A 12,521-nucleotide genomic window follows, 5' to 3' on the forward strand; every position below is an offset into this window, starting at 1 on the left:
TTTTTTTTTATAAAAGCAACCGTTTTTATTAAGGCCATATAACCCGTCAAAATCTTTTATAATTAATAATATATATGGCTAGTGATTTGTGTATAATTTTAGAAATTTTATAAACATATCAAAGAACACTATAATTCATTTTCAGTCATGGTGTTAACATTTCTAGTTTCCTATACCATCAATATCTTATTGTTTTATATAACAGCGTGTTGACATTTTAGAAGGGAAAACTTCTTGTATTATATTAAAATGGTACTTGTATTTTATTACAATGTTATATGTTGATAAGACAATTTATAAAGATGATGCCATAGTTATTTATCAATTATTATATAATCATTGAGGTAAGATAACGTAATGGAATTTATAAACACTAAAGTTTTTTCTGTCAATTATATAATTAATGTTTAGCTATAGCAACAGGTAATGAACCAATGAATCATGTTTCAATATGGTATTAGAATATGAAGATTTACCAGTTATCAGATAATTATTTTGTACTTTTAACTATTTTTCAAATCAATTAACGAAATGTCATTCATTGCTGTCACTCGTTATTCTGAAAGGAAAAGTCTTAAATTATCAGAAATTGGTTATAAACTATATTGTATCTGGAAGACCTTTTCTGTATTATGAGAAATAAATTTGTGATAAAATCTTGAAATAATCGCTGAAATATAATTCAAATATTTATTTCACATCTTATAAAACAAAATTTATGAACTTCAGGCATTTGCGCGTCGTGATGTTCCAATTTTAAAAAAAGTCTGGTTTTAATCTTAAAAAACAACTGTAGGTGCTCATTCACTTAAATGTTAATAAATGTCTAAGGATCATAACTGAATCTGACAAGTTATCATAAGAACTCCATCCTCCGTGTAACAGTTCATCACCCGTGATTATTCATGCTTTATTATTTTATTATTGAAGGTATCTTCCCAAAGCCCATTACTCTGACATGGATTTTGACTGAATAATGATGAACTTAAAAAATTCCTAGTGCACTAACCAAAAACTCTGAATGAATGTTTTCTGTTATTTCCTACAATATGCAGTGTCTTGTTTTTTCGATATGTATCAACACTGTTAGAAGTGGAGCGCGTTGACCAACCCTACAACTCTTGTTTTTATCGTTTTATTGCAATATTAATCGTTACTTTACAGCATTTAGGATGGCAGCTAGCCGGACTTTGTGCGATATTTGTGTGGTCAGCCATCCTCAGTATCATCTTATTCTTCACTCTCAAGAAAACAAAAATGCTCCGAGTTTCTTTTGAATATGAGATGAAAGGTGTGTATGTTGTTTTATAATTTGATGATGTTTGTAACGTCGATTTCGAATAATAATGCTATTCATGTACTCCCGCCGCTGGAAATCTGTCTATTATTTTCTTTTTATTCCACCTGCATAACAAACATGTTCCGTCCAACCAAATCTTGGCAAGTTACATAACTGTGTCTTCTATTTTCCAGTTATTTTCCCATTTAGCTCTTAGCTATGCTACTACGGCAAGTTGGACATATCTTAAGTTATAACTGTACTTTGTTGCTAACACAGACACTGTCATGGTCATATGGCGAGGTTCCAGACTTACTAGTGGCGGAAGACCTCAGGTGTCTGTTCCATTACATTATTCCAGGCACAAGCTTGCACCTAAATAGAACCACTGACGTTCCGTAAGAAAACATTCAATTTGACATAATGAGTAATGTTATTATGCTTGATAGAAATTATGTGGGCAATCATAAGTAATAGAAACAAGTAATTGATTTATGTATTAGGTTTGGACATACCGAAACACGGAGAAACCGCCTATCCAGCGGAGGCGTACGGTCATGGTTGGGGAGAAAAGGGCGACACTTTAGCTGGTCTGGCGAAAACAGCAATTGCATCTAGTACAGTGACAGCCATCAATGAAGGTTAGACTTTCATTTTCTGAAAATCATTGTATTGGTTGTTATAATATATATAAAATAAATGAAAGACATTCATAAGTATTACAAGACAATCGTATGTCTATAAAAATAATCTCGATTAGACTTCAAACAGTAAATTCGATCCTGGTTGACCTTAAAACAACAACCGGGTTTAAGCAGTAAATTCGATCCTGGTTGACCTTAAAACAACAACCGAGCTTTTTAGAGAAATTATATACATGTATTCTACGAAACCTTTAACTGCTATGAATGTTTTCGTAAATATTGTTTAATATAACATAGATTTGTTCCTTGTTGAACTAGAAAACATTAATTTTCATTATTCTTTAAGAGCTCCACGAATGTCGCGTTTTAACAAATTATTAAATGACCATTAGGTGGTCCTGTCAATACAAATTTTAAATACATTTTTGTTATAATATTTAGATGTTTCGATGAGATTACCACAAAAAGCAAGCCCTGGAGAGAGCCCTGAAGTTGATGCAATGAATAACAAAAATGGTCACGTTAACAAATCATTTACTGGATCATCAACACAATTATAAATTGAAAATTCAGAAGTTGTATATATGAACATGAGTATTTTAATAAGAAGTAAAGGACAAAAAGCCTTTAAAATTCCTTATAGATGACATTGAATAATCTTACACATATTTTAGTTACATTGTACACATGTATATTGAATATTGTTTTTATTTAATATTTTTATTTTAAGTTATATTTTAATATTTGTTATATCACATTTTGATATCTTATACTTGAAGCTGATATTTTTATATATGTTTTATAGATAGATATTCAGAGTTTACTGTCATTCGAAAGCACATTTCTTTTCTTCTGTTCAATATCTTTAAGTGATTGTCAAATATATACGCCACTAATCTGATACTGTCCGCATCTTTACTGAGTAACTCGTCACTTGCTTTTACTATATTGTCGATTTCGAACATTTAAAGGGTCAATATTTTGTACAATGTATCATATATTTTAAACAAAACATTCATTGTATATCATATAATGTTTTATCTCATTTTAGTCGTATTTTGCGTATTTGGATATTTTTTACACTAATAAAATTATTTATATAAATGTTTGCATAGTTTTTCTGTGTTACTCTGTATCGTGACAGTATAGCCATATTCTCTTGACTCTGGATAAAAATTGCAGAGCTATATAAACAATTAAATTTTAGTACCTAGTTTTGAATTCATTTGTATTTAACCACATCTTCTATCTTAAACTTATATATTGATTATATATTGAAAAAGTAGCGCATTGAACATACGACCGATAACTTGACGCGTCAGAGATAAAAATTAAGTAGAAATGCGTCGGATAAAAAGTAACCACTTAAATGCTTTGATAATATTTAATGCAATTAACTGATATATGTCGATGGTAATGTATTTATAACAGAAAGTGAAATAGAACTTGTATGTTACATATTCTTCATAACTGGTAAAAATACAACATTCTACGCTTTCGAAACACATCTTTTACTGGTCTAGATTATGTGTTTAAAATAGAAGATACAACTTTAAATAATTATTATATATAAATATTTTGATCTTGTATTGAAAGAACATCTAGGTTATTCCATTACTGATATAACTGTTGCTCAGGCTGATTATAGAGCATTAGGAATACTAATTGCTAACATTAAAGCTTTTCTGTTTGGGGCTGTGATACTTTATCTTTTTTTAATGCTGTGCTGAATACAACTGCACATTACCTTTTGTATGTTGGAAGATATACTTCAAAATACAGCAATGTGTGGCGATGTAGAAACCTGTAATATATTTTGTTAAGAAACTGGAGTAGAATAAGTAATATGAAATAAACAAATATTTTTTATGGTCTAGTATTAGGTGTTGGAATATTAGATGTTAGAATTGGAATTTCAAATTCTGCCCATTGTTTAAGAAGTATAATATGGAATGATTGTACATTAATTTTGAAAATCAGATACAAATACAAGAGTTGTTATTATATTGCTTATTATAATCATAATCGGAATAATACTGTCAATCAAGAAAATCAAGAATCAGCGGGAAACGGTACTTGAAGAAACAAATTAAGTTTATATAAAACATTTAAGTGTAAGTGTTGAGAATTGAGTACCGCTCAAGCCGTGCTAGGGGGCGTAAGGGATGTTGCACTTATTCATTATCCCTCATGTACAGACTCAATCAAACCGAGTCTGCAATTTTCATGTCATTTTGTTGTGATTAATACTTCCTAGGGATCACTTGTTTCCAGATTTTTATACTTCACAACAGCAGGTGTCAAGTGCCGTGTGGCAGCTGTAAAAAGTTGCCCGTATTTCACTTCAGTGTTGTTCTGCTGAAACAGAATCACATTACCGGTACAAACAATTACATTTGATAGCTATAAAAAGTTGTATTTAATGTAACGTTTTAATGAAGAAGCTAACATGAACTATCTGCTGTTCTACTTGTATCGTCTTTCCCAAGGGAAACATTTTTTGAACATGTTTCTATCTTTTATTTTATCATGCTACCCTTTATCCTTACCTGAATCAATATTAATAATTCAGCCTCTAATGTATCTATGTTTTATTAATGTTGTACTATCTAGTCATGAGAAGATTATTTAACTAGAACATGTTGGTTATACAACTCTCAATATGCATGACCTGTTTATTGATTAAGCATTAAATGAGGCAAGGACTACATGTACATATGTTTTTAGCTCGAGTATTCAAAGAATAGTGGAATAAAGGAGCTATTCTACTCATCTCATCAAGGCGTCAGTGTCGGCGTTTTGTTACACTTTGGTTAAAGAAGTTTGCTTGTAACTTCAAACATGTCTGAGATCATAGTAGGTCACTGTTAAAGACCGATCTTCAAAACTACTGTTAGTGTTCACTTGAAACTTCATACATATCTTCGTGATCATAATTGAAGATCATTACCAAATTCATAAGTATGCTTTGAATACAGCATTGATTTTTAAAACTGTTGATGGTGGTATCCGCTTGACATGAGATTCATATCTTCTGAACTTTACAATTGAAGGTCACTATCCAATGCCTACAACTCTAGCATGCATTTTGGACCTACGAACGTTTTTTGTCATATGCAATACTCATATCTATATAATGTATCTGGAATGAAATCTTTCTCATTTATCAAGGTTCTTGTTTTTCTAATAAGCATTAAGAATAGTCGAGCTCGTTGTTCTACAACAGCTCTTGTTATGATAAACAATCACCAATGAAATCATTAGAAACACTTTTAAGAAATATACCTTAACACCAAAATTTACTATGCCAACTTCTAAGTTCAAAGAAAGAACATGTATCCTTCAATTGTACTCACATTATGGTGTTCATCTTAAATATAGTCAGCTATAAATAGGTTATGACAAAATACAATGGCTAGCTTTGAGATTGCAAATTTAAGGGATAAGTTTTGCAGCTCGTGTGTTGACATTGATTTACTCGGGATAGTGCTATCAGCATGTCCCATATGGTTATACCCATAGTGAATAATTCATCAGACTGTAAAAGGTTTTTTGTATTAGACATATCTTGTATAATGGTGTAATGACCGTCCGAAACTAACATTTCATTGTGTGTGTTTTTCTTTCGACGAGCCATCCAAGTATTAACGTTTAAAGTATTATTGTTTTTGCTCGTTCGTGTTGGAAGCTAAAAGCCTATTGGAAGGCTCTCGAATCCCACCCTAGGACCAACCAGTACTAAGCAATGAGTGTGGAGAAACAACGACTTGCCCTTACGGGGTTTGAACCAACGCATTCCAGTAATCCTTAAATACATAATCCGACGCGATAATCAGTCGATATATACGATCATATAGTCATAGAGCTTAACAATAAGCTGAAGTTAACTGAAGAAACTTGTAGACAGGTCGTGAAAAAACTTGAAAAAAGCTTGAAAGTTATGCTTTTGTTATACAAGTAACACATATTGTCATGCTTACACGTACTAAAATTTTGAATGCTTTGGGATAAGTGATTTCAATAAGATTTCTGTATACTTCAGGATTTTGCAGGAAGCGGAGTTGTGCACATGGTAGGTGGTATTGTTGCATTTGTCGGGGCTTGGGCTCTTGGTCCACGTATAGGAAGGTTTGATAACCGTACTGGAGAACCCCTTGAAATTAGAGGACACTCAGTTCCGGTAAACACTGACAATTTTTACACCGCTTAAACTTTCTCTGAATTTCCCTAAAAGAATCTGTTCTTAAATATTATTATACCGGTATGACAATTTTATGCATTATAAAATTGTAAGATACATGTTTGCAAAAATAGAAGCAAAATCCACTATCTACAATAATTCAAAGTGTTCTAAAAGGTTCTACAATAATTTGCATTTTCTTTCTTGTACATGAAGCATGGTGTTTTGTATTCATCTCTTTAACTTTACTCAGAACTGCGAACGGTCTACTTATCAATGTTTTGTATTCTTCCGCAGTCAACCCACAAACGATCTACTTTTTACGCTTAATTATTCTTCGTTCATAATTAATCTCTGCAACATATCACAATGTTTCTCTGAAGCATATATCGTGATCTTGTAATTACTGTTGAAATCAGGGCAGTAGATATATATCTGATAATTTACTCAAATCGATAGAATATTAACGAGTTTGATTTAACCTGCTTATTGAATATAGAACCATTCAAAATGGATACATGTCAGTCATTGACAATGCTTATATTTGAAACTGTGAAATGTTGTGGTAATAGTTTACGTAATATTAATCGATTATGGTCCATGGGGAAATTTAAATGCTTGTGAATTTCAAAATAAGTTGTAATTGAGAATTCAATATGTTACATTTTCATATTGTTGTATGTTTGAAAAAATTATAAAATGGCGACATATAATCGCATCACATCTATTTCTATTTCTCTGGTCCATATTCATATCAATACATTTCTTCTTTTTCAAAGTAAAGTGTTGATGTTGCTATTATTATTTTGATAATTTCAGTTTGCTTCTCTTGGTGGTTTTATCCTCGTATTTGGGTTCTTTGCTTTTAACGGATCTTCCCAGGGTTCAATCTCAGCGGAAGGAGATGGCGCTGCAATCGCCGTTGCTGTTGTGAACACAGTATTGGCGGCAAGTGGCGGTGCTTTTACAACATTGATTATGAATAAGATAAAATATTTCGGTGACAAGAAATGGAGTTTTCTGACAACGTTAAACGGTTGCCTTACTGGAATGGTATTCTGTCTAATTTTATCACTGTTTCTTTATACATTTTATCAGCATATATCTTCCTTTGTAACTATATTGTGACAGATATTAACTTGATTCAGTTTAGTTTTTATTTAGTGACTGCTTCAACTTGGACTGCATTCGTTTATAACATTATAAGAAAGAATATTACAATTTACATAGCTCTATTGATAGACTTATCACCACTATAACATTTAGAATAGAAGTTCTACATGTTAGATACTCAAGAAACATTTTTTTCAAATAAACGTTACAGCAGATAACATATTTAAGGTAAACATTGACAGGTAGCAATATGTGCAGGGTGTAACCAGTTTCAATCCTACATGGGTTTTGTCATTGGTATATTGGGCGGTGTTTCATACATGATATTTACATGGCTCGTACTAAAACTGAAGGTTGATGATCCCCTTGATGCCACAGCTGGTAATTACATGTATCATTTCTATTCTTTAAATCAGAATATTCAAAAGAATTTGTTATCTAATTCACGTGTTATTTTCGCCTCATCAAATGTTGTTGAAGAGTCCATAAAATGGTGAAAATGGTGCAACGCTTTAACTGTATAATTGTCAAAAATCAAAAGAAGTGAAATATGGTTCATATAAATGGCATTTGGACGTTTTTGGAAACTATATCAGGCACTAAAATTAAAAGTTTTTGAGAATATAAAAGCATTTTAAGCTTAATTTACCTTTAAAACACATTAAATATTGAGCAATTTGCTGCTCTTCACCTTGTTATTACAATTTAGTTCAAAACATTGTCCCTCTACTTTTAATATTTCACATTTTACACATAATTACATGTTTCAAATTAAATGATGTAATATCGTTCAGCTAATATATATATATATGACTATAAAAAGAATTCGAAACAATTTTATATTTAAAGTTCATTTTGGAGGAGGACTGGTTGGTGTGTTGACCGTGCCATTGTTTTCCAATGACTTTGGTATTGTGTACAATTGGGACTTGCGATCGGCTTACGTAAGTACAAGTTTTTACTGTTATACAGAAACAGATATTTTTCTTGCAAAAAATATTACATATACACATATCGCGTATTTCAGACCTAACGGATGATCGCTGTAAACCCCTGTTATGAGTAACCTTTAAATAATGATGTTACTGTTGCTGTGGTATTAAAGACTTATATAAATGGCTCTACTGGGTGCTGTATGTTCTGATAAGGTAACTTCTATTAAACGTTTTATAATACTGCACGTTTGTAACGTCACTTTTCACTGGATAATCGTGACGTTTGTATAGTTTTATTATACACAGCTACAGTCAATTTTCCATGGCCGTATATAAACGGTTGTTCGAACTATAACCCTCATCTCGCGACTCGGGTTATTTTTTTTAAAGCAACCGTTTTTATAAGGCCATATAACCCGTCAAAATCTTTATAATTAATAATATATATGGCTAGTGATTTGTGGTATAATTTTAGAAATTTTATAAACATATCAAAGAACACTATAATTCATTTTCAGTCATGGTGTTAACATTTCTAGTTTCCTATACCATCAATATCTTATTGTTATATAACAGCGTGTTGACATTTTAGAAGGGAAAACTTCTTGTATTATATTAAAATGGTACTTGTATTTTATTACAATGTTATATGTTGATAAGACAATTTATAAAGATGATGCCATAGTTATTTATCATTATTATATAATCATTGAGGTAAGATAACGTAAATGGAATTTATAAACACTAAAGTTTTTCTGTCATTATATAATTAATGTTTAGCTATAGCAACAGGTAATGAACCAATGAATCATGTTTCAATATGGTATTAGAATATGAGATTTACCAGTTATCAGATAATTATTTTGTACTTTTAACTATTTTTCAAATCAATTAACGAAATGTCATTCATTGCTGTCACTCGTTGATTCTGAAAGGAAAAGTCTTAAATTATCAGAAAATTGGTTATAAACTATATTGTATCTGGAAGACCTTTTCTGTATTATGAGAATAAATTTGTGATAAAATCTTGAAATAATCGCTGAAATATAATTCAAATATTTATTTCACATCTTATAAAACAAAATTTATGAACTTCAGGCATTTGCGCGTCGTGATGTTCCAATTTTAAAAAAAGTCTGGTTTAATCTTAAAAACAACTGTAGGTGCTCATTCACTTAAATGTTAATAAATGTCTAAGGATCATAACTGAATCTGACAAGTTATCATAAGAACTCCATCCTCCGTGTAACAGTTCATCACCCGTGATTATTCATGCTTTATTATTTTATTATTGAAGGTATCTTCCCAAAGCCCATTACTCTGACATGGATTTTGACTGAATAATGATGAACTTAAAAAATTCCTAGTGCACTAACCAAAACTCTGAATGAATGTTTTCTGTTATTTCCTACAATATGCAGTGTCTTGTTTTTCGATATGTATCAACACTGTTAGAAGTGGAGCGCGTTGACCAACCCTACAACTCTTGTTTTATCGTTTTATTGCAATATTAATCGTTACTTTACAGCATTTAGGATGGCAGCTAGCCGGACTTTGTGCGATATTTGTGTGGTCAGCCATCCTCAGTATCATCTTATTCTTCACTCTCAAGAAAACAAAAATGCTCCGAGTTTCTTTTGAATATGAGATGAAAGGTGTGTATGTTGTTTTATAATTTGATGATGTTTGTAACGTCGATTTCGAATAATAATGCTATTCATGTACTCCGCCGCTGGAAATCTGTCTATTATTTTCTTTTTATTCCACCTGCATAACAAACATGTTCCGTCCAACCAAATCTTGGCAAGTTACATAACTGTGTCTTCTATTTTCCAGTTATTTTCCCATTTAGCTCTTAGCTATGCTACTACGGCAAGTTGGACATATCTTAAGTTATAACTGTACTTTGTTGCTAACACAGACACTGTCATGGTCATATGGCGAGGTTCCAGACTTACTAGTGGCGGAAGACCTCAGGTGTCTGTTCCATTACATTATTCCAGGCACAAGCTTGCACCTAAATAGAACCACTGACGTTCCGTAAGAAAACATTCAATTTGACATAATGAGTAATGTTATTATGCTTGATAGAAATTATGTGGGCAATCATAAGTAATAGAAACAAGTAATTGATTTATGTATTAGGTTTGGACATACCGAAACACGGAGAAACCGCCTATCCAGCGGAGGCGTACGGTCATGGTTGGGGAGAAAAGGGCGACACTTTAGCTGGTCTGGCGAAAACAGCAATTGCATCTAGTACAGTGACAGCCATCAATGAAGGTTAGACTTTCATTTTCTGAAAATCATTGTATTGGTTGTTATAATATATATAAAATAAATGAAAGACATTCATAAGTATTACAAGACAATCGTATGTCTATAAAAAATAATCTCGATTAGACTTCAAACAGTAAATTCGATCCTGGTTGACCTTAAAACAACAACCGGGGTTTAAGCAGTAAATTCGATCCTGGTTGACCTTAAAACAACAACCGAGCTTTTTTAGAGAAATTATATACATGTATTCTACGAAACCTTTAACTGCTATGAATGTTTTCGTAAATATTGTTTAATATAACATAGATTTGTTCCTTGTTGAACTAGAAAACATTAATTTTCATTATTCTTTAAGAGCTCCACGAATGTCGCGTTTTAACAAATTATTAAATGACCATTAGGTGGTCCTGTCAATACAAATTTTAAATACATTTTTTGTTATAATATTTAGATGTTTCGATGAGATTACCACAAAAAGCAAGCCCTGGAGAGAGCCCTGAAGTTGATGCAATGAATAACAAAAATGGTCACGTTAACAAATCATTTACTGGATCATCAACACAATTATAAATTGAAAATTCAGAAGTTGTATATATGAACATGAGTATTTTAATAAGAAGTAAAGGACAAAAAGCCTTTAAAATTCCTTATAGATGACATTGAATAATCTTACACATATTTTAGTTACATTGTACACATGTATATTGAATATTGTTTTTATTTAATATTTTTATTTTAAGTTATATTTTAATATTTGTTATATCACATTTTGATATCTTATACTTGAAGCTGATATTTTTATATATGTTTTATAGATAGATATTCAGAGTTTACTGTCATTCGAAAGCACATTTCTTTTCTTCTGTTCAATATCTTTAAGTGATTGTCAAATATATACGCCACTAATCTGATACTGTCCGCATCTTTACTGAGTAACTCGTCACTTGCTTTTACTATATTGTCGATTTCGAACATTTAAAGGGTCAATATTTTGTACAATGTATCATATATTTTAAACAAAACATTCATTGTATATCATATAATGTTTTATCTCATTTTAGTCGTATTTTGCGTATTTGGATATTTTTTACACTAATAAAATTATTTATATAAATGTTTGCATAGTTTTTCTGTGTTACTCTGTATCGTGACAGTATAGCCATATTCTCTTGACTCTGGATAAAAATTGCAGAGCTATATAAACAATTAAATTTTAGTACCTAGTTTTGAATTCATTTGTATTTAACCACATCTTCTATCTTAAACTTATATATTGATTATATATTGAAAAAAGTAGCGCATTGAACATACGACCGATAACTTGACGCGTCAGAGATAAAAATTAAGTAGAAATGCGTCGGATAAAAAGTAACCACTTAAATGCTTTGATAATATTTAATGCAATTAACTGATATATGTCGATGGTAATGTATTTATAACAGAAAGTGAAATAGAACTTGTATGTTACATATTCTTCATAACTGGTAAAAATACAACATTCTACGCTTTCGAAACACATCTTTTACTGGTCTAGATTATGTGTTTAAAATAGAAGATACAACTTTAAATAATTATTATATATAAATATTTTGATCTTGTATTGAAAGAACATCTAGGTTATTCCATTACTGATATAACTGTTGCTCAGGCTGATTATAGAGCATTAGGAATACTAATTGCTAACATTAAAGCTTTTCTGTTTGGGGCTGTGATACTTTATCTTTTTTTAATGCTGTGCTGAATACAACTGCACATTACCTTTTGTATGTTGGAAGATATACTTCAAAATACAGCAATGTGTGGCGATGTAGAAACCTGTAATATATTTTGTTAAGAAACTGGAGTAGAATAAGTAATATGAAATAAACAAATATTTTTATGGTCTAGTATTAGGTGTTGGAATATTAGATGTTAGAATTGGAATTTCAAATTCTGCCCATTGTTTAAGAAGTATAATATGGAATGATTGTACATTAATTTTGAAAATCAGATACAAATACAAGAGTTGTTATTATATTGCTTATTATAATCATAATCGGAATAATACTGTCAATCAAGAAAATCAAGAATCAGCGGGAAACGGTACTTGA

At 31.0% G+C, this 12,521-nt stretch overlaps 2 protein-coding genes across 2 annotated transcripts; both read left to right on the forward strand.

Moving 5' to 3' along the window:
• Positions 1 to 1,164: 1,164 nt before the first annotated feature.
• On the forward strand, positions 1,165 to 2,496 carry LOC132715701 (uncharacterized; the record flags this gene model as incomplete). The annotated part of the gene is made up of 3 exons (XM_060698767.1): positions 1,165 to 1,291; positions 1,783 to 1,920; positions 2,365 to 2,496. Coding segments are annotated over 3 exons (384 nt in total), but the record flags the coding sequence as incomplete, so codon positions are not given.
• Positions 2,497 to 5,965: 3,469 nt separating this feature from the next.
• LOC132715678 (putative ammonium transporter 1) lies at positions 5,966 to 11,035 on the forward strand (the record flags this gene model as incomplete). Its single annotated transcript, XM_060698729.1, is given in 7 exon segments — positions 5,966 to 6,103; positions 6,923 to 7,156; positions 7,459 to 7,597; positions 8,066 to 8,160; positions 9,680 to 9,806; positions 10,297 to 10,434; positions 10,883 to 11,035. Coding segments are annotated over 7 exon segments (990 nt in total), but the record flags the coding sequence as incomplete, so codon positions are not given.
• Positions 11,036 to 12,521: the final 1,486 nt, after the last annotated feature.

This window comes from Ruditapes philippinarum, unplaced genomic scaffold, assembly GCF_026571515.1.
Source record: "Ruditapes philippinarum isolate M1 unplaced genomic scaffold, ASM2657151v2 ctg9156_1_1_1_1, whole genome shotgun sequence".
NCBI classification, from domain to species: domain Eukaryota; kingdom Metazoa; phylum Mollusca; class Bivalvia; order Venerida; family Veneridae; genus Ruditapes; species Ruditapes philippinarum.